The sequence below is a fragment of the Cercospora beticola genome, chromosome 4, assembly GCF_033473495.1.
Source record: "Cercospora beticola chromosome 4, complete sequence".
Classification (NCBI taxonomy): Eukaryota; Fungi; Ascomycota; class Dothideomycetes; order Mycosphaerellales; family Mycosphaerellaceae; genus Cercospora; species Cercospora beticola.
This window is the reverse complement of record NC_088938.1, coordinates 2,462,117-2,489,420: the sequence shown is the minus strand read 5'-3', so window position 1 is coordinate 2,489,420 and position 27,304 is coordinate 2,462,117. Positions and strand designations below refer to the sequence as shown.

At 52.7% G+C, this 27,304-nt stretch overlaps 16 protein-coding genes across 16 annotated transcripts; 10 read left to right on the top strand and 6 right to left on the bottom strand.

The window, feature by feature from the left end:
* Positions 1-446: 446 nt before the first annotated feature.
* On the top strand, positions 447-2,282 carry RHO25_006623 (uncharacterized protein; the record flags this gene model as incomplete). Its single annotated transcript, XM_023597436.2, has 2 exons — positions 447-634; positions 689-2,282. The coding sequence occupies 2 exons, from the start codon at positions 447-449 to the stop codon at positions 2,280-2,282; spliced, it is 1,782 nt and encodes a 593-aa protein (XP_023451990.1).
* A 1,026-nt stretch (positions 2,283-3,308) lies between these two features.
* RHO25_006622 (uncharacterized protein) lies at positions 3,309-3,798 on the bottom strand (the record flags this gene model as incomplete). Its single annotated transcript, XM_065602813.1, has 2 exons — positions 3,309-3,668; positions 3,721-3,798. The coding sequence occupies 2 exons, from the start codon at positions 3,796-3,798 to the stop codon at positions 3,309-3,311; spliced, it is 438 nt and encodes a 145-aa protein (XP_065458885.1).
* A 1,550-nt stretch (positions 3,799-5,348) lies between these two features.
* On the top strand, positions 5,349-6,014 carry RHO25_006621 (uncharacterized protein; the record flags this gene model as incomplete). The annotated part of the gene is made up of 1 exon (XM_023597435.1): positions 5,349-6,014. One exon carries the CDS (start codon positions 5,349-5,351, stop codon positions 6,012-6,014), a length of 666 nt encoding a protein of 221 aa, XP_023451989.1.
* Positions 6,015-7,452: 1,438 nt separating this feature from the next.
* On the top strand, positions 7,453-7,953 carry RHO25_006620 (uncharacterized protein; the record flags this gene model as incomplete). The annotated part of the gene is made up of 1 exon (XM_023597434.1): positions 7,453-7,953. One exon carries the CDS (start codon positions 7,453-7,455, stop codon positions 7,951-7,953), a length of 501 nt encoding a protein of 166 aa, XP_023452510.1.
* A 261-nt stretch (positions 7,954-8,214) lies between these two features.
* Positions 8,215-8,919, bottom strand: RHO25_006619 (uncharacterized protein; the record flags this gene model as incomplete). The annotated part of the gene is made up of 1 exon (XM_065602812.1): positions 8,215-8,919. The coding sequence occupies one exon, from the start codon at positions 8,917-8,919 to the stop codon at positions 8,215-8,217; it is 705 nt and encodes a 234-aa protein (XP_065458884.1).
* A 944-nt stretch (positions 8,920-9,863) lies between these two features.
* On the top strand, positions 9,864-11,368 carry RHO25_006618 (uncharacterized protein; the record flags this gene model as incomplete). Its single annotated transcript, XM_023597433.2, has 2 exons — positions 9,864-9,888; positions 9,945-11,368. 2 exons carry the CDS (start codon positions 9,864-9,866, stop codon positions 11,366-11,368), a joined length of 1,449 nt encoding a protein of 482 aa, XP_023451988.1.
* Positions 11,369-11,568: 200 nt separating this feature from the next.
* Positions 11,569-12,591, top strand: RHO25_006617 (uncharacterized protein; the record flags this gene model as incomplete). Its single annotated transcript, XM_023597432.2, has 1 exon — positions 11,569-12,591. The coding sequence occupies one exon, from the start codon at positions 11,569-11,571 to the stop codon at positions 12,589-12,591; it is 1,023 nt and encodes a 340-aa protein (XP_023451987.1).
* A 693-nt stretch (positions 12,592-13,284) lies between these two features.
* RHO25_006616 (uncharacterized protein) lies at positions 13,285-14,868 on the top strand (the record flags this gene model as incomplete). Its single annotated transcript, XM_023597431.2, has 1 exon — positions 13,285-14,868. The coding sequence occupies one exon, from the start codon at positions 13,285-13,287 to the stop codon at positions 14,866-14,868; it is 1,584 nt and encodes a 527-aa protein (XP_023452498.1).
* A 1,090-nt stretch (positions 14,869-15,958) lies between these two features.
* RHO25_006615 (uncharacterized protein) lies at positions 15,959-16,855 on the bottom strand (the record flags this gene model as incomplete). The annotated part of the gene is made up of 1 exon (XM_065602811.1): positions 15,959-16,855. The coding sequence occupies one exon, from the start codon at positions 16,853-16,855 to the stop codon at positions 15,959-15,961; it is 897 nt and encodes a 298-aa protein (XP_065458883.1).
* A 150-nt stretch (positions 16,856-17,005) lies between these two features.
* Positions 17,006-18,505, top strand: RHO25_006614 (uncharacterized protein; the record flags this gene model as incomplete). Its single annotated transcript, XM_065602810.1, has 6 exons — positions 17,006-17,080; positions 17,135-17,292; positions 17,342-17,424; positions 17,474-17,483; positions 17,540-17,623; positions 17,671-18,505. 6 exons carry the CDS (start codon positions 17,006-17,008, stop codon positions 18,503-18,505), a joined length of 1,245 nt encoding a protein of 414 aa, XP_065458882.1.
* Positions 18,506-18,771: 266 nt separating this feature from the next.
* Positions 18,772-19,410, top strand: RHO25_006613 (uncharacterized protein; the record flags this gene model as incomplete). The annotated part of the gene is made up of 1 exon (XM_023597429.2): positions 18,772-19,410. One exon carries the CDS (start codon positions 18,772-18,774, stop codon positions 19,408-19,410), a length of 639 nt encoding a protein of 212 aa, XP_023452492.2.
* A 75-nt stretch (positions 19,411-19,485) lies between these two features.
* RHO25_006612 (uncharacterized protein) lies at positions 19,486-20,307 on the bottom strand (the record flags this gene model as incomplete). Its single annotated transcript, XM_023597428.1, has 2 exons — positions 19,486-20,226; positions 20,287-20,307. 2 exons carry the CDS (start codon positions 20,305-20,307, stop codon positions 19,486-19,488), a joined length of 762 nt encoding a protein of 253 aa, XP_023452493.1.
* A 1,415-nt stretch (positions 20,308-21,722) lies between these two features.
* Positions 21,723-23,273, top strand: RHO25_006611 (uncharacterized protein; the record flags this gene model as incomplete). The annotated part of the gene is made up of 1 exon (XM_023597427.2): positions 21,723-23,273. The coding sequence occupies one exon, from the start codon at positions 21,723-21,725 to the stop codon at positions 23,271-23,273; it is 1,551 nt and encodes a 516-aa protein (XP_023452490.1).
* A 270-nt stretch (positions 23,274-23,543) lies between these two features.
* RHO25_006610 (uncharacterized protein) lies at positions 23,544-24,852 on the bottom strand (the record flags this gene model as incomplete). Its single annotated transcript, XM_023597426.2, has 2 exons — positions 23,544-24,632; positions 24,688-24,852. The coding sequence occupies 2 exons, from the start codon at positions 24,850-24,852 to the stop codon at positions 23,544-23,546; spliced, it is 1,254 nt and encodes a 417-aa protein (XP_023452491.1).
* Positions 24,853-25,387: 535 nt separating this feature from the next.
* RHO25_006609 (uncharacterized protein) lies at positions 25,388-26,155 on the top strand (the record flags this gene model as incomplete). The annotated part of the gene is made up of 1 exon (XM_023597425.2): positions 25,388-26,155. One exon carries the CDS (start codon positions 25,388-25,390, stop codon positions 26,153-26,155), a length of 768 nt encoding a protein of 255 aa, XP_023452496.1.
* Positions 26,156-26,436: 281 nt separating this feature from the next.
* On the bottom strand, positions 26,437-27,210 carry RHO25_006608 (uncharacterized protein; the record flags this gene model as incomplete). The annotated part of the gene is made up of 2 exons (XM_023597424.2): positions 26,437-26,628; positions 26,680-27,210. The coding sequence occupies 2 exons, from the start codon at positions 27,208-27,210 to the stop codon at positions 26,437-26,439; spliced, it is 723 nt and encodes a 240-aa protein (XP_023452497.1).
* Positions 27,211-27,304: the final 94 nt, after the last annotated feature.

The window sequence follows — 27,304 nt, the reverse complement described above, 5'->3', positions numbered from 1 at the left end:
TACCAGATCGTCGACAATAGACTGACCGAGTAGATCCAAGTAACCTGCAATCTCGTCAATTTGCACGCCCCCACGCAGCTTCTACTTCGTATTTCGCATCACATGTCTGAATACCAGTGATTCATCATTCTCAGTACTCGCCACCATCCTATTGTTGAACGAATGACTTGACGAGCACGTTGAGTTGGGGAATGAATGTCTCTCACGGACTACCCTCATCGATGTCCGGACCAGAGGCCTCGATCGTGAGAAAGACCGGAAGGTATTAGATAAGCTCTTGCTAATGCGGGGCCACTCGGCAGAACCGCTTTCCTCCAGCGCTCGTGCTCACTGCCTGTGATGGCCTCGCACAACACCTACTGTTCGTGAGAAATCTAGATCTGTCGCGAAGATCGCACTGCATCGTCTCCCATCGTTATCCCAATGACCATCTCACATGCTGTTTCATGACAGCTGCCGCTGACATGCCCGGCGTGAACGGAGAGGAAACCGCGCCGGCGACGGCCAATGGCGATATGACAGCCCAAGGACAGAAGCGCCAGCGCGCAAAGCAAGCGTGTGAGCCGTGTCGACTTCGCAAGCGACGATGCGACGGCAATATGCCATGTAATATGTGCACCCAGTTCGAATACAAGTAAGACCGCCAGCTGCTCAGACCGCCTGCGACACGATGCTGAGTGCCTCACAGGTGCTATTTCGAGAAGCACCCGCGGAAACGTAGCAAGCTTGTCGAGCAGCATGCCATTGCCGATGCCCAAATGAACCGAGAGGAAAATGACCACATCGAGAACGAGCTGCCAAGCATGGAAGATCTATCCAAGATGAGAGCGCTCGAAGCCAACTCGGGCATTGCCTTTACTCGCCTCCTCGGAATGCGACTTGACCCGTCTAGTGGACCTAAGCTGTTCACCTTTGGCTGGAATCTTGGGAGTAGTCAATATGTCCGCCCTGCGGTAGCCCCAATCACCGATTTTCTGAACCGACATCAGATGGAACAGCTTGCGAAGCTGTACTTTACTAACGTGCATCCCATATACGGCTTCTTGAACAAGAGTCGTGTCAACGCTGGTATAGGCGCACGATGGACCAATCCCGGGGAGTGCGACGTCCCCGACCACATTCTATGCGGCATTGCGGCGCTAGGCATCTTGTACTCAGACAACAATCCTTTGGTGCAGCTGCTGCCCCGCCTAGTGGATGTTCAGAAGACAGCACTCGAAAGTACAAGTACCATGGTGCCTCCTACACTGACCGACGTACAGTCCTGGATTCTTCGATGTCTAGTGTTACGAACTACCGACCACCCGCATGCAACGTGGATGGCAACATGTACCACGATGCATCTGGTCGAATCAATAGGGCTGCAACTGGAAGCCAGCAGCTCAGTCTTGCACCCTGCAACGAACGACTCTGCAGATCCTGAGCTCAGACGCCGCTCTTTCTGGGTGGCGCGCATGCTAAACTCCTGGGTGAGTTTCGAATATGGCCGAACGCGAGTGGCCTTGCATGGCATCACGGCAAGATTACCTTCTTGTGTCGAGGGTGATTACACCAAGGATTACATCGAATTGTACAGCATATCTTGTTTCCTCGAGCCTGAGCAAGGCGAGAAGGCGGGCCAGTGGGAGGAATTCCTGACACAGCTGGATGCATATGAACCGAAACATGACGGCATTGCACTGTCGAAGGCGAATCTAGGCCTTTGTGGATACAGAAGGCTACGGCTCGCAAACCCCAATCTCTCTCCTGATGTTGTCAAGACAATTCTTAATATTGGCTTGAACGGATTGCAGGCTGCGAGGAGGATGGCAGAGAAAGGGATGCCCTGGTGGCATGTCGCGAACGTTCCGTTCCAAGTCATCTGCGTATTCCTCGCCATGGACGGCAAAGAATCGCTATCCCACTTGTCTACCGCCATGCGAACGCTCGAGTACGTCGTTGATCGTTTCAAGACCGGGGCGATGAAAGACTCTCTGAAGACCGCCCGCTTCCTTGTGCGCCTTTCCAAGAAGCGCAAGGATGAGGACTCGCAAGTACTCGCAATGAGCATACAACGCGCGCGGTCTGAAGATCCCCAGCCCGAGCACCTGAAAGCACTGCAGACACAGCATGTGCACACGAATGGGACTACGGCGCAGCCAGTCGAAGAAAACCACCCGACTGCAGCGAGTAGCGAGGACTGGAACTTGGACGCTCTCAATGATTCGCAATTTGACTGGAATTATTTCTTGACGCACGACATGCCCGCTTTCAATACTTTTGCTCCCGACGGAATCATGTGAGCTGCACTTTTACATTGTTACTTAGCTAGGTTCCTCAAGTGATCAAACTCGAAGGCACCGGAACGAATGGGCAGATACAAGGATCGCTTTCACTTACTTGAGTGTGCAACATGCACTTGGAGTGAAGCAGGAGAAGCAGAGTCATGCAGCCGAACAACGCAACAGGCAGAGGACCCCAAAAAGCGCTCGCATAATTGGTCAGTTGTTTAAGGAAGGATGGAAAGGCTTGTTATGGGGTACGTCGGTCTGCGCAGCCGGGTGTAGCAATTTTCCAGCAACGAGCAATGGCTCCGGTTGTCTTGCCCTCGGCCTGCCGCCTCTGAATCATCACACTGCCAGCCTGAGGTCACGCGTCCGGGAAAGGCGAGTGCGGATGCCATGCCTCCTTCCTTGCCCGAGCAGGCGTAACGCGCAGGGGGCACACGACGTTCCTTGTGAGCGTGAAGGATAATGCTGTGTGAGTAATTGCAACGCTTGGTCAACGAGAAAAGCAATGGGCACCTAACCTAGTGGACGGACAGCGACAATTCGTCTTCAAGGGCTTTCTGTAATCCCGAGTGCAAGGAGCTGGTAATACCGTTATGGTACTTCTGATACCTCCACAGTGAGTGGACCAGTTCGAGCTAGCCCCGATGAAGATGGTTTGCAGAGAATCAATGGCTCACTTTGCATCTGCATGACCCTCAGCCCAAGCATGCCAGCTAAGACTTCATGTAGCAGTTGAAGGCTACGCAAAGGTGCCCCCGTCACTTGCGATTCTGGGCTTCAGTCCAGCTACGACTCTGCCGAAACTAAAGCTCGCCTGGAGTAAATCAACACGGTATCAGCAGTAGCGGCGCATCACTCAAACTTGGCTTCATCATGAGAAACTTGTTTTACTGGGCTGGGATTTGGTACTCTCGATCTAGAGTCACATTTCTTAATCTTACCCCGGCGCAACAGGTCCATAGTCGACAAGTCTGAACGCAAAGAGGTTAGGGCAGTAGTAATCGCACGACTCCGCCAAAGGTCATGAATCATGCAGCATCAAGGCTTTCCGCCGTCCTTGCTCAGTTCCTCCTGCGGTCCCTTGCCCTTGTCGCCCCCGAATATGCTGCGAGGCAATGGCATGTTCGAAGCACCCTCGCGAGAGGAGGGACGCTCGATTTGACTCGAGTTTCCGGTGCCGGAACTGGCCCTGGCCTCACCCTCCACAGGCGCCACTCGCTCGTGATTCGCAGCCATGGCCATCTTCACAAGCTCGATGGCGAGGAGATCTCGTTCGTATTTGCGGACCGCTTCGAAGAGCACAGCAAGATGTGGGGGTGGATCACGAAGTTTCGCAATTATGTCTTGTATCATCGCCTCGCGCTCATCAGTCGAGCCTTCGATGCCGGGCGCGACATCCTTGGTGTTTTAGTCGCCTTTTGGAACCTATTCCTGTCAGAATGAGTCGCACGTTCATTGAGGACGGCGCACTTGCCTCGGGTTCTTTTGAGGGACACTTTGCGCTCTTCTTCTCGGCGTTGTCGTCCATCGTAAGTCTGGTTCCTGGGCGCAGTGGAAGTGGACGACGCAAAACGGATGACGAAAGATGCAGGTGTCTCCTCGGTTTAAATATTCGTGCCGCTGCATGAGTGACTCAGTTGTTTGGCTGCTTGCTTCCATCCACTGATTCACACAAGCACATCCAATTCAAGCTGCTGGTGGCTAGACAGAGACCAACCAAATGAAGCTTCTCGATGCTTAATCGTGCCCACTCAGTACGTTGAGCAGTCCTGAAATCCACATGACTGCGAATCGAACTCGTCCCGAGCAGAAATCAAACCTTCCAGTGAGCTGAATAGTCAAACATAGCGGCCTCGAGCTCGAGCTTGCCACAGCGGAGGTATCGAAGATTCCATCGACCATGGACCTATGTAAATCAAGACATTGAGTCACGAACACGCCAGTCCTGAGACGAGCAATGTCAACGAGATGCAGACACAGAAGGCAACGCAGATTTTAGCGCAGTTCGCCGGGACGGTGTGAGTGAGTGTCTTGGGAGGGCAGGGTTGGAGTACGGGAGAGAGTCGTGATTCAGTGGACGTGTTCCTAGAGGCCCAGGCAGAGAAGATGTACTGGAGTGGATGAAGAGCAAGTCCTGGGTGAAAGATGGTTCTGCGTCAGGAGTAGACATAGTGGGATGTGGGCGACATTGGTCTCATCATCACTGCAGCTGAAGGGCAATTTCTGCTAAAGCTGTGCTCATAGCGAGCTTATCGGTCGTCGTCACATGCACTCCCGGCTATGCCACGTCAGTTGAAGCGGTCTGTCGCGATGTCTCGCAAAGTAGGACTTTGAAGCGCTTCGAAATTCGCTCTCTTGTTTCGGCTACACTAGTGCATACTGAATACGAACGACCGACAAAGAGCTCTTCAGCTGGTGCAATGAGGCTTGGTCCTTCATCAGTCAGAAGCGTGGCACGAGGCCGCCAGAGCGAGATGATCCAATAGTTCTGATCACATCCAGCCGCCACTTGGTGAAGCCTCAGTACACTGATCGAAACTGACGAGCATCTGGGCGTGACACTGTGGAATTGCGGACGCAGTGGTCGGTGGAAGCAGCAGTTGCAGTCCAGGTTGCTTACTGATCTCGAACAGCGTGGTCGATTTTGGATTACGCTCTGAAATACGCGGGCCGCCCTAGGTCTCTGCCAAAGCTGACATCGATGCAACGTCTACGACCAACGGACAACATATCCGAGAACACCCAGGCGACTTGTTGTAGAGAAGGATTTCGATCGTACTCAGCGCCAGCTCAGTTTCTTTGTTGACTATGAGCGTAGCGAACGATGGCGAAGTGGCACGGGTCCGGTCTCTTGTCACTATGGCTATACGAAGTGTGTGTCGAGGCCGAGACCAGCGGTGAGTCTGGCTGACATCGCTCTGGTGGATGTGTTGTTGAAGATTCGTAGCTGCCACGAGACAATATAAATATGGCATGAAGTGCTATGAGCTGGACACCATCATTCCAGAATCGACAACAGAGTGACCAAAGGCAGAAAATACGCTTTTGACCTTCAGCGTGCAAAGTTTTCTCAGCATTATGCATTTCTCCAAGATACAGAGCCTTCTGGCCGCCGTCATCCTCCTCGGTACTCCACTCACGTCTCTCGCTGCTCCTGCTCCAGACGCTTTGGCTGTCCCAGAACCGGCCGCTCTCGCTCTAGCAGAACCAGCACTCGTCGAGCGCGAAGCTATCCCACAGGGCGCAAACGACGACGATGACAACAACAACAATGATGACGACGATGATGACAACAACAACGGCGGCAATGGTGGCAATAACAACAACAACCAGCGCACCGTGAGCACATGCGTTCCACGCAATGGTAACAACAACAATAACAACAATGCTGGCTACCGTGCTTGCATCAATGTAACCTTCTTCCGTAACAATCGTCGCCAGGTCCGTGTTTCAATCGTCCTCGATGATACACAGCGTGGCGACGGCAGCGTCAGAGGCCAGTACTCCCTCTACTCAGGTGGTCGAGGAAACAATGGCGGGAACAATGGTGGGAACAACAACAACAACAACAATGGTAGACGAACCTCCGATGTCTATCGTGCAAATGATCAGAATCGACGCACCAGCAGCACCAGGACTTGGAATCTGGACCGAGATATCCAGTATCTCACAGTTTCGGGTTGGAGGGCTCGTGATGAGGGGAGGAAGGGTACCAGCGACAGATTGAATTACCCATTCAACTGAGGGGAGTTGCTGTTAGCTGGAATGACGATATGCGAAGACGCAGTGAGACGCGAAGAAGCAAGGCTAGAGAGCCAAAGGTAGGAGGAGCGTTGTGGCTTGGTTGCATTTGCGGCAAGTTGTGCTGCGTCCATTCATTTGAGTAGCGCTTCAGTCTTCTTTGACACTCGCTGCGATGTCTCGAGAGAAGAACAGATAACTCAGTGCCAGCAATGATACGCTCTGAGTCAACATACCAATCCGCTCCTCACTCTCCTCAGATTTCGTGTCGATCATTGCGTAGCCAAGAGTCGTTCTCCATGAGCTGAACTTCTGGTAAATGCACTATGCCCGCGAAGAAAGCTCGACTCTTCGCTGTATCACGCAGGATACGTGGGCCGAGTCCGTACAGACTGCAGGTATCTCTTCAATAGCGTGAAGGCAACCTCGGTAGTACAAACCGAATTCGCGGAAGGCTTTCACTAACGTCCCAGCTCAGCCAGCTGAAGCACCACACGGCTGGCCGCTCAGCAGCATCGATCTGACGCCAATGAAGAAGGACAGGGTGTGATGTGATGCCCAATTCTGAGAGCTGATAAAACCACACGCGTTGCAGCTTCCCGGCTGGCTAGTGTGTGTCGGTCAAGTGATGCGTGACGAGGATTCAGGCGAAATCTAGGAGTGTCCGTGCTATAGCGAGTAACTTCCTATTGCAGCTCCTGGAGAAGATAGTGGTGGTCCACCAGAACCCTTCTGCCAGTGCTTTGGTCGTGGCTGAGTCCGGGGAATCATAGCATGCTTTCCGTTTATGTTGCACTGCATGACCAGCATCAAAGAAAGAAGCTTTGGTGGTAAGTGTCGGGACACATGGTGCAGAAACGCGTGGTCACATTACAAGACGGCAGTGAGATGCTTATTCGACAGGACCGTGCTTAAGTCCACGTCGGTTCCAGGCTACCATTCATGATCTGGCGATTTCTCAATTCATACTGGCTTCAAGAGATGCCTGGGATGAAGTAGTGCTTGAGGCCCTTTGCTCTTCGTACTTCACACCGTCCTGCAATGCGAAATTCTGCGGGGGCACAAAGGCAGCTAGCCGGAATGCACCATCCACGGTCTCGTATTCGATTCAGCCACCCCTTGGAGGAAGCCTGCTCTCAGGCAACGCTTGAGTCTGGGCAATGTGGTACAATGCAGCCTCTTGTACAACGGCGGCGTTTCTGGATTTCTGTCTTTTCAGCTTCGCAACAACCCGCATAGAGCTGAAAGGCGGCAGGTGAAGCGATAGGACAGCTGCAATTCATCCACCACTGAAGCGATAGGTCGCATTCCCGGTGCGTTGCAGAGAGGTAAGAGGCATAAATACCAGAGCTGTAGTGTCGAGACCAGATTTTTCCATCATCAACAACACCTCGAGCCCAGAAATCAAACAGCTCAAAAAGCTTCGAAAGCCGTAGAAATCATGCGTCTCAACATCTTCGCTTTCCTGGCACCTCTCCTCAGCACTACGCTGCACGTTGGTCACACCTCGGCGTTAGCCTTTCCCTCTCCGGATACCTCCCTTTCCACAATCCCCTCCGCCGACCTCGTCGCCCGCGCTCCCTCCAAGACTGGCAGGATCACCGTTGGCGACGGCAAAAAGAAAGGCAAAGTCATTGTCGATATCAAATGGACGTCCAAGGAAAAAGTCTCAATTCGACTGACAGTCCAAAACCCTCAAGACCACGATGTCTTTGGAACGTACCGCGTGTACTTCGCCGACAAGAAGTACAAGGATTTGAAGTTGAATGCCGGACCGGGAGGAAGTACGAGGTATGATCCGAGCGGAACAGGTTTCACGCCGTGGACTAAGTCGGGGATTGATCTCACGGGCGTGCGGGCCTATGCTTGTGATGACAAGGCTTTGGCGAAGGATGATTGTGATGATAAATTCATTCCCTGGGGCGCCGCGAAGCCCACTTGAGGAGATGTGAAAGATGTGATCTATCATGTGTGCGCGAGCTGATTGGGGCCAAAAAGGTGCGTTGAACGATTATGGCGTTGCTCGGTAGACTCAGCCATGACCTAACGGTGGAGGATGGTGCCACTCCCTTTTTATGCACTGTAGGTCGATATCTTGGTTACCTCTTTGGCTCTCATGTCTTCCAAGAAAAGCATTCTTGCAGTCATGGTCCTGCTTCCATACTCAGTGTCCGTGGAGTCTCCTCGAAATGGCAAGGCGACCTCAGTTATCTTCGTCTTCATCTTTGTCAATCCTAAGAATATCGCACATAGACAACAACTTCCCTGCGTCTGGGCGTAAATGACCTTGTTCTTCCTGAACAGGAAATCGTGGCCCGCCATGAACGATATAATCTGCGAGGGCCTCCGCGAAGGGCGTACCACAGTCACTCCTCACGGAGTAACTAAGATGCCAGTAGCCCTCTGACCACCGTTGTAGATGGTGTGTGAAAGTCCCACGCAGCTCTATGACTTCCAGCGCCGAGAGTTTGCCTGCAATAGACTCGAACAGTGCTTGCCATGTCATCACACCCATGCCAATCAGGTTTGCGAATTTGGCCCTTTGTAGCGTTGCGCCATGGGCGAACAAAAAGCTCGACAGCTTTGTCAAGTCCGCTTGGACTTGAGTCAGTGTCAGTTGGCGCAGGTGTGGGAAAGTGAGGTCGGCGATTAGGTCTTCGAAATCTACGTTGCTAGATCGAAAGCTCTGTAATGGAGGTAATTCCAGGTGCAAATGACGGAGACTTGTCAGGTCTAGGTGGTGATTTCTGAACCATTGCCGGAAAGTAGGGCCCATTTTGGATGAGTTGGGCTCGCCAGAGAGCTCTTCCGGACTTCGCACCTGAAGATGAAGGTTTCGCACAGTCCTCAGTACCTTTGCCGTTGCCGCGATTACTCTGTGGTCCAAATCGACCTCGTCGAGTGCCATATGACCGATTCCAGCCAGTACTAGTGTATGCAGGCCGAGATTCGCTTTTGCTGCGGCCAAAATTGACTGCTGAAATGCTACGACGCCTCCCTGGTTTCTCGTGCGAAGAGGATCTTGACTTGGTATACATGCTGCATTCAGGTAGGGTTTATGCCGATGCGTAGTCAGTTTACGCCCAAGACCTCCCAGAGTCAACCACAAAGCCTTGAGATTTGGGCAGGCGTGAAACAGGGTGTACAGTTGGTGTGATATTGCATCACTAGAGCAAAGATCTCGCTGGACGTCTGCCAGACGAACATATCGCTGGTATCGGGACTCCAGAGTGTCCTCCTCTCGCAGGTCGCCGGATAACAAACTCCTAAAGGATTCGAAGCCTCGGAAGACCTCTCCACGCCACTGAGCGAAACTGCCGAGGAACGGGACCCGATCTGCTTGAAACCAGCAAGACTGGATATTCTCTGCGAGTACAAGATGGTGGGTACCTATCTGCTCTGCCATACTCATGCTTTCTTTGGTTAAGTAGAGCTTCACTTCCTTGAGAAAGTGATCCGTGGCTGCATGATATAGCGGCTTGCAGGTTAGTCTCAGTTTCGGGATATCACTGCTGCGACACTGGAAAGCGATCTCGCTGAGCAACTCTTGTGGCAATGCAAGAAGCGACATTGTCTCTTGCAATGGGTGATGTGATGTTGTGCTACCTTTCGTTGATGAACAAGCTGTGGAGTAACAAGTGGGTGCTGTGACCACCCCTGTCATTCACATGTTACGGCACGCCTCGGCCCGTCGATCTTGAGCTATACCGATCTCGCACTCCCAAGCATTTGGGACATCCAGAACTTGCTCAGCACTGCCTCCTAGCTCCATTGTCCTCCCTTTTGCCTGAGACTCCCGCCACCTAGTACTATGGTGCAACGTGGTCGGGGAACGCAGGGAACACCGCAACGATGACACAAGCCGGGCTCAGCGACAGTAGGATATGATCCGCTTCAGCCTTCACCTCCGATCTGACACCTCCATCTCACTAGTCTCCGCCAGATTCGCAGCCGACCTCCCCATCTCCCTCCTCCACGCCGAACTCGCACGACGACAGGCAGCAGGCGAACGGCCAGCTTGCGGCTCCGACAATACCAACCGGGAATATAACTTCCCCTTACACGTCTTCGCCCTCCTCCTCATTCTCGCTCTCTCCACGCTCGCCTGTTCGTTCCCTCTGATTGTGCGCTGCTACCCCAAGCTGCCCGTTCCGCATCATGCGCTCTTCATCAGTAGACACTTTGGCACTGGCGTGCTCATCGCGACGGCATTCGTGCATTTACTGCCCACTGCGTATACCAACCTGACGAACCCATGTCTACCGCCATTCTGGACAGACACGTATCCGGAGATGCCGGGTCTCATTGCCATGATCAGCGTTTTGGTAGTAGTCGGCGTGGAAATGTTCTTCGCAATGCGCGGCGCTGGACACAGTCACCACGTTGACTTTCAGCAATTGCGAGGCGGCCATGGGCATGAAGGAGAGGGAATATCAGATCGTCCGGCTGGAAGAGGCAGAAGCACGAGTTTCAACAGTTTCCGGCAGGTACCATTGGACGATTTGGATAGAGAGGAGCAACCGGAGAGGAGTCCATACATGGATGCTCCTCCCACGCCGCACAGTCCGGCTGGGAGCTCGTTGAATAAGCCGCTGCCGAGGACGCCCAGTCCCGGAAAAGAAGACGATGAGGATGAAGATGACGATCTGGATCTGAACGAGCTGGATCCACATACGGATGATATGCAGCCTCTGACGAGAAAAACATCAGATTCGGACGACGACGATGACTTTCCTCTGAACGGGCACGCGAATGGCGGCGCTCGTCCTGACACTCATAAACGTAAAGTCTCCTGGGCAGCACAAGGTGCTGCAAACTCCGATCACCAAGCACATACACCAGCGGTCCTGCCCACTGCTCAAGAGCAGCGCCTCATAGTACAATGCCTTATGTTGGAAGCTGGCATTCTTTTCCATTCCGTCTTCATCGGCTTAGCGGTCTCTGTCTCCACGGGTTCGTCCTTCGTTGTTCTTCTGGTTGCTATCAGCTTCCATCAAACATTCGAAGGCCTGGCTTTGGGCTCTCGCATAGCATCAATTGGCTCTTTCTCGACTTCCTCATACAAACCTTGGCTTATGTGCGTCATGTACGGGATCACAACACCAATCGGCCAGGCAATTGGTCTAGGAGTTCAAGGACTTTACGATCCTGCATCGCAACTGGGACTACTGATGGTGGGCATCATGAATGCAATCAGTAGTGGGTTGCTGATATATGCTGGACTGGTTCAGCTACTCGCAGAAGATTTCTTGAGTGAGACAAGTTATACGGAGCTGAAAGGCAAGAGGCGATTACAAGCTTGTGCCTCTGTGGTTGCGGGATGTACACTTATGGCTCTGGTGGGCGTGTGGGCTTAACCTCTAGCATGTCCCGCGTACTACAGCAAATGCAACTTATTGACGGGTCTCACTTCCGCATATGCACAGGCGTTTTGGCAAGTGAAGTCTGACGTTTGGCTTTGTTTGCTACACGGGCCCGCGACTCAGCCACAAAAAGAGATTTTCCACACTTGCGGACAGCTTCTCATCATCTTCAGCTTGTCAGTCACAGAAACAACATGGCCCAAGCAGGCCCCTCAGAGGGCAACCACGGGTTCTACGAGATCAAGGATGCTGGACGCAAAGGACAAGGAGCGTTTGCTTTGAAAGATATCTGCGCCGGAACTCGTATTCTTGTGGACGCTCCTCTTTTCGTCATTGACAAGAACAGCCAGGACGACATCGAGCTTGCCGACATCCTCTCGAAGCTATCGGCTTTGCCATCTGCTACCCGCCATCAGTTCGGGTCTCTTCCATTCGCGCCTTTCTTCGCAAACGGTTCTAGCATGATGCAGCTATATTCGCGCTTCGACTTCAACAAGTTCGCGATTTCAGGTGGAAAAGGCTGGGGATGTTTCCGCTACGCTTCACGCTTCAACAACTCCTGCCTTCCAAACTGTGCAATCTCTACGACCAATCAAGGCACGAAGCAACTTCGCGTTACTCGCAACGTCTCGGCGGGCGATGAGTTGACCTTCGCGTATTTTGAAGGACTGCAATACATGACAACAGCTGAACGACAAGAGTTCTTGCACCACCAGTTCAGCGACTCGCCGTGCATATGCCAGCTCTGCAGTCTTCCCGCCGACCAGCGCATGCTAAGCGACATGCGGAGGAAACTCATGCGTCACCTGCTGTATGTTCTACGAAACGGAATGGATCTTGAAGCTGGTATTCCGCCCCAGATCACTTCGAGGAACTACCACCCGCTTCCAGAATTCGAGATTGCCAGCGAGCCTGCTGGCTATTTCACTGCGCTGGCGGAAGCGGAGGGGATCGTTGGTGTGTTGGTCTGGAACATGTATGTCAAAGGCGGCGGCGACCTGCTTCAGGATTTCCATTCCAACGGCTTCACGCGGGTCCCGCGTTCCGCCATGCGTACAATAGGACTTTGGATGAGAAGAGCATCGCATATCAAAATGGTACTTTTGGGAAGCACAGGCTTTTCTAGGAAGCAAATCGATGATCAGGCTGACCGGTTGGTGGAAGTGGCTGATATGCTGGAGCAATCTGGGGGCCGTTTCGATGCTGCGGGGCTATGATGACGAGGAGGACGAGTTGTCACCGGTTGGCTTGGGCTACTGTGGTGACTGCTGCAGCACCTTCTTTGCCCATCTGTCTTGATGAGGTCTGGCGCTAGACGAAGGGACGTCTTGCCGTTCTGCTGCCATTACACCGAACCCCGATTGGCCTTTGAAGTTGCACTTCCCGAGACGAACGATTTGGCCTCACGTCTTGGAACATACTTGGTGGCTACGAGAACTCGGGTGGTAGCCTGAAGGGCAAGGGTCACTCACATTCTCAAACTTTTTCAGCCTGAGCAACAGCATACGTTTAACATTGGTCGGCTCTTCCTGTTGATCGTGATGTTGGGTGGTAAGGGGTTGTTCGCATGAGGTCCGCCTGAAAATACGACTTCTGAGGTCGTGGGTTCACCGTCAGATCAATGGTATATGAACAGTATCAGGGCCACTGGGATGATTAACATCTATTCCAATGACATGACTTCACTCCGATAATTGATTGGCAACAGACCCGCTCATCTGGCAGAACATCGCATAAATGCGGCAGACAGGTGGAGGCCAAGACACCAACCCGCGAGCTTGTCTGCTAGAAGCAAGCGTTTACACTAGCTTTGCAGGCAGATCCTACCTTAGCTTGAGACCTTGCATACACCACATGGCAACCCAGTTCCTTCCACTTCTTCTCCCAAGCTCTCACCTCATGTTGTCAACATGAAGCTAATTACTCCAGCTTCAAGCAGCCCAACCGCTCTGCTCTGCCTGTTAAGCCTCGTCAACACCGCGACAGCCAGCTATGCCTTCTATGTCGGCAAAGACCTCACCGCCGACGGCAGCATCATGGTCGGTGGCACAGGCGAAGAAGTCTCATCCCACTGGCTCGAGATTTTTCCCGCAAAAGACCACGCACCTAATTCCACGATCACAGTCGGAGTAACAGAAGATGCCGTCCTCCCTGGAGAACTCATCCAAATCCCGCAAGTCTCTCATACATTTCGATACATGTCCATGGAATACAGCGAATTCGAAGGTTTCCCAGCCCCGCTTACGAATGGTGGACTCAATGAGAAAGGCGTCACTGTCCGAGACGTGTGGGCTGAGACGAGGACTGAACTCTGGGATATGACTCCGACCCCGCAAAAAGGCTTGCAGTATAGTGATCTTGCGCGAGTTGTTCTCGAGCGTGCCAGTACTGCACGAGAGGGTGTCGAAATCATTGGAGATCTCATTGCAAAGTATGGCTATGCGGATTATGGCGGTAATAGCCATCTCATCGCTGATGCTGACGAGGGCTGGGTGGTGTGGGAGTTTGCCGGAGGGCAAAAATTGTGGGCTGCGGAGAGATTGGGTTCCGATGTTGTGAGGGTTCTGTATCCGGGCTACATCGAGGACTTTCCGACCGATTTTCAAACCAACAACTCGGATTACATGGGATCGCCAAATCTGGTTTCGTTTGCTGTGGAGCAGGGTTGGTGGAATGAGAGTTCATCCGAACCATTCAATATCTTCAAGGTGTATGGTTTGCAGGGTAATTACACTGCTAGGGACGGCGGGTTCAAGTACATGTCTCAAGCCGCACTTGAAGAGGCGACGCTCGCGATGGTACCATTGACCGAGACGAAGCTGATCGAGAGAGTACGGGACTATCGAATCAGCGACGATGAGGCTGGCTATGGGCAGGTTATCAGCTTGCGACATGGCGTGGACTCGGATCTCCTTCGCATTTGGAATGCGCCTACTTCCTCGGTGACAGCTCCATTCGTGCCATGGTGGTTGGGTGTGAACAGCATTCCACCAGAGTATGGACAGCATCGCTACTTGACGACTGGCGCATCATCCTCCTTCTTGAATCCAGACTTCCAGCTGCAAGAGGCCACGCACTTTGTCGGAAGGACGTTCAAGCAGGCACTTTACTACACCTGCTCTGATACGGAGGCGCATCTCCCAATCGTACAAAATGTTCTCCACGGTCTTGAAAACTCTTCTCGAATTGATGTAGAGCTCTACGAAAAGGCTGCCAAATTGCTGATCGATTCTGGAGACCGCGAAGGTGGCAAGAAGTTATTGACTTCCTTCTCTCACGCTCGTGCCGCAGATGCTTTGAGTGCTGGCAGGACCCTTGTCGATGCCTTGGGCTCATACGTAAAGTTGACAGGCAAATTCCGAGGTCCCATTGGTTCGAGTATCAACGATGCTGGCGAAGGCGCAGAAACAGTGAACTGTTTTGTTGGAGTTGATCCAGATCAGCCTGCCTGGACGCAGCCTCAACATCCACTTCGAAGGCGGACAAGGCGTTGAAAACTGGAGCCCCGTTCTGCACGCGGATTCCACCACTCGATTGGCGAAGTCACCTCCTCCGTTTCAGCTGCTAGAAATTGTTGCTCTTCCTCTTGGGTCAGACAAACCGCCTTTGATGATTTAAGTGATATTTGTGGCTCTGTAGTGCCAATCTCGCGACCTCGTTTTATGAGGTCTGTGAGCGTCAATCCCTTTACGTTCTCAATTGCGTCCAGCTCATTGATTGCGTAATGTCCAAACTCCAAAGGTGTCCACAAGGTGCATGGGATCTGAAAGATGGGTGGTTGAGTGAGCTGCATCCTCCTACAGCTTGCTTCCGAGGAGGCGTGCCAGACGAGTTTGAAAAGAAGCTTGCAGGCGATATCCATGTAGCCTCTGTGCATAAATTGATACACAGACTCTGTATGATTGCGTGGAAAAATTAGAGGATTCAGTCGAACCAAAGGAAAGCGTGACTCTTCGTAGTGGAATTGCTCTTCTGGGTTGGATTCGATCACTCTGCGTGAGGCTTTGCCTTCCTCATTGTGTCCCGGAATCAGAGTGAGCTTCTCCTGGAGGATATCTTTGTCCGCCTTCCACGACCAACACAGCATATCTGGGCGTCGCTGTGTTGGTAAGAAGTACAGAGCTTCTTGTAATCGTGCCGTCCTCTCGATAATGTTTCGCCACAGACAGCAGACACGTTGGGCCAGTAGTAAGTCCTTCTGGGGCAATGCCCATAGCACATTCTCACCCAACTCAGCCGGGAGTCGGTCCATGGTTGACCAGATAGTTGTACATAGAATATACAAGATCGCCTGAAAGTCAAAGGACAACTGCAAAGCCCAGCTCCCGGAAGGAGGGCATGATCCACATGAGCTTCGAGCTACTGCAGGGGTTGTAAGTGGTGCTACTGCCGACAGCATGCATACTATCCTCAAATGCGAGCTCATGGCAGCGAGATGCAGTCAATGGGTCTTGGAATGCAACTGGCAGTGAAGCTGGCGCACGGGCACTGACAGCAGGACCGAGGCCAGCACAACAATTGCAAACATAACGCTTGAACGCATGTTGCTTTGCCTTCCTTCCACACCGCAGCGGACAAGCGACTTTACAGCGACAGACGTCGTCTTCCCTGGCCATTTTGGTCATCATCGATCGCACAGAGGCGGCACGATGCCATAGCCTGCTTCAATTGCTCCACTGACCTGTAATACTCCGGCCTGAGGTGGTCGGCCATTGACACGGATTGACACAAGGAATCCCAGTCGAAGTCGACACCATCGTTCTGAGGATGAGTTCTGAGATGCTGTTCCTGTTGCTCGGTAGCGAGGATGGCGTGCGTGAAGGTCAGTGTGAATGGGGTGGAGGGGTTTTGTCCTGAGCCTTTGGCTGTCATCTCGTCTAGAATGTCTCCCATGGTGAGACCATGTTCGTTCTGTATCTCTCCTTCCACGCAGAAGCCTCGAATATGCTCTTCGGTACGATTCTGGCTAGGTATGACAATTTCCATGTGGTCGCAGCGCCATGTGTAATAGGCTCCGCGGATTGGAGGCTGGCAGAGATACATCTTCCTGCAGCTTGCAGCAGATATATGGCGAAAGGTCATGGGCTTGATTCGAAGTTTTGTGGATTGTTGCGTCATGGCCGCGAATATGTTCTTAGGAGTCGGATGGTGGAACAGGATGGGGTTCAGTCGACTCAAGGGCAATGTGTATACAAATCCAAGTCCATCATCGTCCTCGAAATATTGTGCAATACTCCGCTTTTCGTCGTCAGGAGCTGGCAAAATCTCGTAGTGATGGACTTCGACCCCGTCAGGGCAACTACAAGTCCATCGGATGAAACGATGCTGGCCAGCTGGTGTGTAGAAAAGCGCGGCTTGCAAGCGTGGAGATGTCTTGATTATGTGGCGCCAATGGGTCCCGACGCGTTGCACGAATAACAAGTCTTTCGCTGGTAGAAAGCACAAGATTGTTTCGACGAGTTCTGGCGGTAAATTGTCCATGATGCCGAGTACGTGCGACGGGAAAGTACTGAGTGCGATGCAGTGCGCGGGAAACGAGCTGAACCAACATGCGGCCAGCAGCGGACTCAGCTCCGCGCTCGCGGGAACTCAATCGCGTCCTTGTCGATATTTTCGTGCCTGCCAACGACCATGTCGGAAAATGGTGATATGCCGCCGAAGCCCTCGCCGTCCGCGCTGAAGTTTGACCTGCTGGCGAGATGCTCGGTAAGGAGGCGGCGGCAGCAAAGATCGGACGTGACTGACTCAAATCCGCTCCAGACCACGAAAGCGCGTGCAGCAACACTGCACCTCCCCCATGGCTCCGTTCAACTTCCGCTGTTTATGCCAGTGGCCACGCAGGCATCGCTGAAAGGTCTGACGCCTAAGCAACTGGAAGAGACGAGCTGCCGACTGTGCTTGAATAATACATACCACTTGTACGGATCTCGTGAAGACCCGGCGTGCATCTGTACTGAGACATGGCAGGGGGCTTAAGCCTGGCCAGAAGACACTGGATGCTATTGGCGGCGCGCACAAGTTGCAGTCATGGCCACACAACATTCTAACAGGTATGCTTGAAAGGAATGCTCAGAAAATTTCTGGCTAACATCATGCTAGACAGCGGCGGGTATGTTCGAACACAAGGCACACGAAGACTCCTCCTGAATACTTACGAAATTGCAGCTTCCAGATGGTCTCGTTACTACAGCTTGCTCAGGTGACTGAAGAAGGAGTGCGCTTTCTTAGCCCTCACGATGGCACGCCCATGTAAGCGAATTCCGCTACCTGATGTGCAAGTTCCCTGACTTGCATAGGCTCTTGACTCCAGAGCATTCGATCTCGCTTCAGAACTCCATCGGCTCGGATATCATGATGCAACTCGACGACGTGATTGCCACAACGTCCCCAGACCACGCACGAATCAAGGAGGCCATGTACCGATCTGTGCGTTGGCTTGATCGCTGTATTGCAGCACACAAGAAACCTGAAACGCAAAATCTCTTCTGCATTATCCAAGGAGGACTCGATCTGGAACTCCGCAAGGAATGCTGCAAAGAAATGCTCGCCCGAGATACTCCGGGTATTGCCATTGGAGGTCTCAGCGGCGGCGAGGCCAAGACCGAGTTTTGCAAAATTGTCGACACTTGCACCACGATGTTCCCACCAAACAAGCCGCGCTACGTTATGGGAGTTGGCTATCCAGAGGACATCCTAGTGTCTGTCGCACTCGGTGCAGACATGTTTGACTGCGTCTGGCCCACGCGAACAGCCCGGTTTGGCAACGCCATCACCGACGAGGGCGTGTTCAATCTACGGCATGCTTCCTACGCAAACGACTTTGGCCCCATCGCGAATGGCTGCAAGTGTGTGTGCTGTAGGCCATCAGATGATGGTGGTCTTGGCATCACAAGAGCCTACATCTATCACACTGCTGCCAAGGAAACTGCAGGCTCACACCTGTTGAGTATGCACAATGTGCATTACATGCTGGATCTGGTCCGCCGAATGCGTGAAGCTATTCTCGAAGATCGCTACCCGGATTTCCTCAAGGCCTACTTCAACACATTATATGCTGGTGATAACGAGAGGATTCCCTCGTGGGCCGTGGAAGCTCTAAGAGGCGTCGGCGTGGATTTGCTAGAGCGCTGAAGCAAATGCAATCAATTACAGGAGGCCTCTGACTCATGCTCTACTGCGGCTTTTAAAAGCCATCTTGTCTTCGAGATCGATACCAGTCGCGCCACGCATCATGGTCGATTCTTCGAGCATTCCTTCGGCGCTCTCGCGAGCTGGGCACCTCCTTCAGGCATTGTTCTATGCATGGCGCGGCAGCAGTCAACGTTGGGACGAGTTCAGATATCAACATCGTCCACACAGCTCGGGACTCAATATCGGCATGCACGTGGGACCAGGAGATGCCCAAGACAGCAGCGAATGGATTCCCGTCAAAAGTTTTTGACGTGCAAGATCCCTCCCCACCCGGAAAGGTCATCTTAGCATGGTGTGGCTGCGAAGATCCCCTCTCCTACATGTACGAGGTCGTCAAGAAAGTTTTCGATCGATTGCTCTCAACCAACGTCATCATCAAAGTCGAAGAATTGTGCGTTGAGATCAAGCCACACCGAAAATACGTGTATGAATATGAGCAGGGTCCACAGCCTGAACATTCCTTGTATCTTGTCAAAACCCCAGACGGTAACCAGTATGCTGTCGACTTGTCTGGTGCACAATATGGCATTCTTGACAGACCTGTTATTCCATGGCGAGAATACAATGACAGTTACGTCGAAAAAGTGATGAACATTCGCGGTCAAGGATATTTGCTGGGACGCTCTGGTAGCAGCGTGACTGAGCGTGTTAATCAGGCAAGGGACATGGATGATGCGATAAAGGACTGGTGCGAACAGACGACATTGGAGCTCGGTGATCTGTTGACGATGGCGACTGGTGCCGAGTTCGATTCTGCCCGAGAGGAGGTTTGCCAACTTGTGAGAAAGGGTGTCGAGAATGGCAGCAGGAAGCGAATGGCGGAGGAAGAGACGAATGCACAGTGAGGTTAGACCGGCTTCCATGACTCGTACTTGCGAGAGCTTCCCAATCATCATCTGATTCTAGACGAATCTCAAATGTCACATCTTGTGCTCCGTACCCTTGAATCCCCAAGTCTGCCTCCTCTTTACCATCGGTTGCTCCAGCCCATGCCCTCGAATCCTTCTCGCCTCCTCCTCCTCCGCAGCAGCCCTCACCCTCTCCTCCTGATCCAGCCCATGCCCTCTGATTCGCCTCGCCTCATCCTCAGCGATTTCTCTTTCCCAGTCCTCACCAGACTTCTTCAACGGCTTATTCCATACATTCGCACCACCAGTCCCTGCAGCTTCTGGTTCCCCAGTGGTTCTCAAACGTCTTCCAGCAGCTGCTGCATAAAGGGAAGAAGGGTACTCTCTTTCAGAGACAGTCCTCAGAGGCTGCTGTCTAGGACCCACATCTCTCAGATTCCAGCCAACTTGGCGGCGTGGTGCTGTGGGAGTACCGGGAGCTGCAGTTGTACTTGCGAGTCGGGCTCGGCGATTTCTGATGGCTTCCTTTTCTCGCAGATACTGTAGAGCGCGAAAATCTCTCGCTGTAGTTTGATCTACGTGTCCTGAAGTTGCGTAGTGTCGAAGCGCATCATTTTGTGAGCGGCGCAAGCGGCTGTTGAGGTAGGCTGACTGTCCTCGCTGGTTGCGGTAGGAAGGTCTATCAACTGGCTCGTAAATTGCGTTGTGAGGTGACCACGAGCTTGCATTTGAGGGATTTCCGTAGAGTTCTTGTGCTTCAGCGTTGATATCTTGTTGTTCGATTGTGCCGTAGCTGGTCAGGCGTGGCCGGTGCTGTGAGCTTGGTCAGTATCAAATTTTCTTTGAGTAAGTTCGTGAGAGTTTGCGACTTACACCCTGAAACCGGCGAGACATTGATGCTGTCAGTTTCAACGAATCCTGATAATTCTCGAGGCGTGGATTGTGAGACGAAAGTGCGTAGGAGGATCAGAGCACTGGATTGATTTCGCTTGTTCAACTTGATGAAATGGAAAGCTGGTGTTTCTTTCAGCTTGACGGATGCGGCGACGCATTCTGGGGAAGCTCTGCATAGAATGTGTGGTGAATGAAACAAAGAAGTCAGCTCCTACCATTCAATGTTTGATGTACTGGTCTGCATGAACAAAGGAAATCTGATCGAGCAAGGCATCTGAGCAAGTGGTGAGGATTCGAAAAGCGCTAGACAAGATCTCAGCACGATCACACATCGTCTTCTGCCCGGGACATTCGAGTGCTCTTTTGATCCTCTTATATCCGCCTGGTGCAGCTCTCTCTCAAGACGCTCTGTCTGGAGGAGCGGGGGCAGACACGGACTCAGCGTCGCGATGAGAGATCGCAATGGGTGCATGTTTCCGGTGCTCTGTACTGCTCTCCGCCACTAGCCGATTTGCTCTATTATTGTTGTGGCGAGAAGGAAAAACTGCTGAACTCTTGAAGTGTGGTCCAAATCCAGGCCCATCCGGTGGAGTCCCCAAGACCAGTCCTAGCGAGTTTATAGAATGTGGGTCCGTAGGAAAGTCCACGAAAAGTTACCACATTAGCCAGGAGGAGGTGTTGTCGTATACCACATACGATGAGCTGAAGTCGTGTTTGAGTGCAGTCTTGGCGGCGTGGGTGGCGTTCAGGCACAAAACGCCAGGTACGAACTCTACCTTCCACTTCACATTCAAACACCTCACCTACACCACCAGATGTATCTCTACCACCACACCCCAAGTCCACCACTCCGCGCGCCCGCAAAGCCATCCCGTACGACTTCACATCAGCCCCGGCCACTTTATCGGCCGTTCGTCGGTCTGCCCAGACACTATGCCACCTGCCAAGGGCTCAGCACAAAATCTTCCACGTAGTCTTGACCACTTTGGCTGACGCCGCCGTTCTCCACATGTCCGTTGAGTCCAGTAAGAGCCGCATGCGATGTTTCACGACATCAGCCAAGCCTGATAAGAGGCCAGGAACTACAGAATCTGCGCAACTTTGCTATACCACGTGAAGGGAACATGGTCTGCCCATGGGTATGCCTTGGCGCGGGTTCGCTCCATGTGGAGAGACCGGTCGTCAGTCGGCCTTATTGCGCGATGCAACGATACTGGGTTGTCGAAGGGGGAAAGGTCTCTCTAGTCTCAGATGTGTTATAAGGTCGGTGGTCCCCCAGGTGTCCCGGAGAAAGGTTGTCCTGGGTAGTTCGGGAGTGGTCGAAGTATATTGTTTGCTTCGTACTCTGCTGCGCTCACATCAACCCTCCTTGTTGCTAATCTTGACCGGATATCTCAAAAACCTCGGGAATCAACATGGGCGGCTTGAACCTCAACATCGACTGGAAGTCCCACCGATGGGCGGTCTTCTACTGCTTAGTAGCGACTATTGGCGCCCTCTGCTATGGCTACGATACGATCTACTACACCGGTATCCAGGGCATGCGGTATTTTGCCCGTGACTATGGCGAGCAACAGCCAGACGGCACATACGAACTCGGCACCACATTCCTCTCAGTATCAGCATCCATCATCTACGTTGGCGAGTTCGTTGGAGCCTTGATCGCAGCACCCATCAACGACAAGTTCGGACGCAGAGCAGTTTTCGCCACGGCCTCCGTTTGCATCATTCTGGGCGCCATCATCCAGGTCTGCGCGTACAGCATTGAAGGCGTCTTCTACGTTGGCAGAGTCTTTGTCGGTCTTGGTGTTGGCCAGTTCACGGCAACATGCTTGGTCTACGTCGCAGACGTTGCTCCAAGCGCGATCCGTGGCCCCGCCCTCATGATGTTCCAGTTCATGCAGTCGATCTCGCAGTTCGTCGGAGCTTGCGTTAATCAGGGAACGGAGACGATCGATGGCAAAGCCCAATACCAGCTTCCAATGAGCTTGCTGACGGTGCTGCCATTGACCATGCTTATTCTCCTGATCTTCACTCCTGAATCGCCAGTCTGGTTCATGTCGAAGGGCCGACGTGAGGACGCTAGGAAGGCTCTCATCAAGATCAACCGCAGCAAGGCCGACTACACTCCTGAGGCAGACCTCAAGGCCATCGATGACCAAATTGCCGCTGATGCAGAAATGGCCGCCGAATCCAGCTGGTCCTCCCTCCTCTTGGACCCCGTCGAGCGCCGCAAACTGATCTACGCCTGCGGTGTCATGTTTGCTCAACAAATCAACGGAATTCAATTCTGGTACACCTACGGCGTCGTCTTCGCACAATCCATCGGAGTTGGCGAGCCTTTCACCATCAACACCATCATCTACGTTGTACAAATCATCACCGTCGGCTGTTCCGTCATCTTCGGCAACAAACTCAACCGACGAACCAACCTTCTCGTCTGCACGATTGGTATGCTGGTCTCACTCGTCGCAGTCGGCGGTCTCGGAACCACGAAGGACGCAAACGGAGAGTTCTCCCGCGGCATCGGCATCGGCATCGTCGTCTTCGCCTACTTCAACATTGTCTTCTACAACTTCTCGATCGGCACATTGTCCTACACCATCGCCTCGGAAATGGCTGTCGGCCGTAACAGGAACAAGATCACTTCTTGCGCACTCGGCACATTCTTCTTCACTGTCTGGATGATGGTCTTCACCAGCCCATACATGTACTACGATGCCGAGCTTGGCCCCATGGTCGGTTTCGTGTACGCCGGCACCACGCTCTTCACTCTCGCGTACTCTTGGTTCTGTGTCGGAGAAACTACTGGCAGGACGAACGCCCAGCTGGAGAGATTCTTCCAGGAGAGAATCCCTTGCAGACAGTGGGAGTCACATGTTTTCGAGGATGAGTATGAGTCTGATGCCGCTTCGGAGAAGGACAGGAAGGATGTCGTTACTTCCCAGGTTGAAGAGAAGGCGTGAGCATATATGCTCGTCTGATACAATAAAGCCTAGAGGCATTATGATAGAGGAACGATAAATATACCCTAAAGTCTATTTTTGCAAAGCAGAAGACTTTCAAGTCAGGACTAAGTCCCTCTATGAGCAAGCACATATGGTGCCCATGCGAGAAAGTGCCATCTAATGACTGTTCAAACTAGCTCTCAATCCCAGCGCCGTTCGCTTTTCTAACTATGCATCCAGAACGCCAATCACAAACCACTCGCTATCACATCCAATTCCAGTCTTCGTCTACAAATTGCCTCTCGCCTCTTGTTCCCTCTCGATGGCCTCAAACAAACTCTTGAAATTGCCCGCTCCGAACCCATCAAAGTTCTCCCTCTGGATGATCTCAATGAACACCGTAGGTCTGTCCATCAACGGCTTAGTGAACAGCTGCAACAAGTAGCCTCCCTCATCGAAATCGATGAGAATGTTCAACTTTTGAATCGTCTCAAAAGATTCCTTCAGTTGCAGCCCGGTCTCCTTGATCCTCCGACGCATTTGCTCGTAATATGTCTCGGGCACAGAGATGAATTCCACGCCACGAGCGCGGAGATTTGACACAGCGGAGATGATGTCCTTTGTTCGGAGAGCAATGTGTTGAACGCCAGGGCCATTGTAGAAATCGACGTACTCTTCAATTTGTGATTTCTTCTTTCCGACGGCAGGTTCGTTGATGGGCATTTTGACGACACCGTTGGAGGATGACATGACGATTGATTTGAGTGCAGAGTAGTCGGTGCAGATGTCTTTGTCGTCGACGGACCAAAAGCGATGGAAACCGAGACAACGTTCGTAGAATTCGCAGGCAGAGTCCATCTCGTCCCAGTTCTGGTTTCCTACGCAGTGGTCGATTGCTTCGAGGTCAATGGTTGGAAGATATTTGGATGTTGGGTCGGAGGTTGTGATCGAGCGATAACCTGGGAGGAATGCGCCCGTGTATGTGGTTCGCTGAATGAAAGTATGCGTGGTGTCGCCGTATGTTCGGATGGATGCTGTTAAAACGTCGCCTTCATCTGAGAAGTCGGTATGCGGTGGAGTGACAGATACTGCGCCATTCTTAATCGCGTTTTCGTACACTGCATAGACATCGTCCACCTCGAATGCAACATCCTTCACTCCATCGCCGTGTTTGTCAAGATGGTCGTACATCTCGTCGAGTACTTTCTGGTCCTTTGGTGGCGCGGGATTGATTGCTTGTCGTGATGATGAGCGGACAGGAGATGTGAAGACGAATCGAACGTCGCCATTTTGAACAACGTGTGAAGCAATGAAGCGAGATCCGGTCTCCAGACCCTTGTATGCTACAGGCTGGAAGCCCATGCGAGTTGTGTAGTACTGTCATATGCGTCAACTGAAGAATTCGGTATCCAGAATCATTATGTATCCATACCTGAGCCACCTGCTTCGCATTTCCCACCCACCACGTGACATGATCATAGCCCCTGTATTCGACTTGTGTGGAAGGTGATCGTACTGCCGGCGGAGCGTCATCTGAGTCGTATAGCGGTGATGAGTGCCCGCTGCTGGATGTGACGATCAGAGCGCCTGGTGCCATGTTGATGTGATTCTGCTGTGGGCTATTGAGGTGTTGTTTTGGGAGGGAAGAACAAAGGGCAGGGCGAGGCAGGTGGATGATGAAGAACCTCGAGGGCGAGGGCGATGCTTATGTCTGTCTGACCTACCATTACGCGATGCCTACGTCTGCTTGCCGTCTTATTGATTGTTCATGTCAGATTCCTGGTTGCTCCTGATCACGTTGTTGCGGCTCTGCACTGAGCCGATGCTGTCGAGTTAGTCTTGGCGTCGGCTTAACTGGTCAAAGCGAGGTTTGCCGCTCGTCGAGCTCGGTTTAAGCGTTTGAGCCGAGCCTCGTAAGGACTGCAGCTCGGGATTGCGGTCGAGACGACGATACGTCAGCCGGGGTCTTGGTCTGGGATACACACAGGTACTGGGCACATATCAGTTCAGCGATAACCTTCTAGTCCGAAGCATTTTCCGAAGATACATTCCGCCGTCTTCACCACTAACCACTTCCGCCCATCGCAACCACTTGGCAACAACCACGACTTCCACGTCCATAACAAGCCAACATGCTTCCCAAACAATTATCCAGAGCCGACTCGGCCGTTCTTGCTCAGGTGTTTGACCCGGAGAGTGCACCGACGAGGGCAGAAGTCATAATTGACCCCAGTCTGCCGGAGGACCGCCACATCCGTGATGCCGCATTGCTCGCTCAGCTCCGGACACGAGAAAGAGAAGCGATATCGATTGTGGAAGACTTCGAACGAAACCGAGCGCGATTTCCGGATGTAAAAGAATCCGCCAAGGATGCCGCCTATCGAGCCGCACTCACCTCGCTTGATGCTCTCATCGCAGAACACCCGAGCTATGCCTCTGCGCGTAACAATCGAGCCCAGATGAGGAGGTGGAGGTTCGGGGATAGAAATTCGATTGTCCGACCCAGATCCTTGCTGTACGCAGACCAACGAGCTGGAGGCGTGGCAGCTGAACGAGATCTTCGAGCATGCATTGCTTCTGCTTCACCGGCGAGACAACAAGACGCAGTCTCTCCCGCTCAAGGCAAGCTGCTCGCCCAAGCATATACACAGCTCGGAGCCATATACCACGCAGCCTCGAAGGACCTAGAAATGGGAGGCGATGTTGATGTGGCTGAAATTGAGGGCATGAAGTGGAGCAAAGAACGCTTCGAAGAAGAGGCTTCCAGAGCTTTCTACATGGGTGGTCTTTATGGCAACGAGGTTGCCAAGGCGTTGGCTGTACATACCAACCCGCATGCGAAGCTATGCGGCAGTATCGTGAAGGAGGCCATGCGCAAGGAGATGGAGGCGGCGTGGTGAGCTTGCGGGTGATTCACACTTATTTCCGCCACTCCATAGACCGTGTGTTGATACTCGGAAAGGGCAATGCTGATAGAAATGCATGAGCCCATGATAGACAGTGCATGTCTCCTGTGTATCATCTCTTCCTTGAATCGTGTTACGGCAGCAAGGATCTCATGCGCTGCAATGGTTAGTTGCCCCTCGCGTTTGTAGGCCAGTTGTGCTCCTGAGCAGCACAGAAACGCTCAATCGTAGAGCCAGGCGCCGGCATCAATTTGCTGGATAAATGCTAGGCGCCCTCAGCGGTTCCAGTTGATTCCAAAGAGCTTGCCAGCTTTCGCTTGTGTCATTGCGCTGGCATTTTCCAAATATATTCGCTGTTCTCCAGGCACATCCAGAGCCAGCAGCTGGTATTGAAAGTCCTCTCCAGGTCTCCTCGACATGTGTAGTTGCACCGTCCCGTTCGCTTGCTTTCCGCTGACGTAGAAGTGCTTGGTCCTCATTAGCCTACATCAGCATACGTTTGTCTTGCCACAGCTTACCATGTGCAAATGTTCTACACCTGCTCTGTCGGTCTCCAACCGACTTGCAATCGTCCTGTTTCGCGCCCAGCGACTCCAGCTCGGCTCTCCGTGCGCTTCGATCTCTCTCTTGCTTCCCCGCTCATCTCCAGTCAACAACTTCCTACACTGTGGATCCGCGCGTATCCTGTCTGCCGCTCGATTGAAGTATGCTGTCTTGCTGTCTGTAGAAAAGACTTCCAACCAGAGCACAGTGGCTACAGCACCTGTGAGACCGATTCCCAGTAACACGATGCCGAGGTTGAAGGACTGCTGTGTAGTCCGCGCCGCTTTTTCACCGAGTGACAGATCTTTCCATGGTACTGCGCCAGTGTCGTTGACCACTGTTACGGATCGTCGGCGAGGTGAGGCATCTTTCGGCAAAGAAGAGGTCGTCGCCTGGCGGGATTGCTGTGCGTTGCTGACGGCAGCGGAGCGGATTGCAGGCTGACAGATCGGAAGTAAAGGCAGCTGTCTGCTCACTGGGAGCCTGGGTAGCCGCTCGATCAGCATCGTCGTCGGTCACACGAGCAGAGTGTCAGAGAAGAGCGGAGGTGATGCGGCGGAAAGCTACATCACAGCTGCCTCTCTAGCTTCGGTCTTGGCG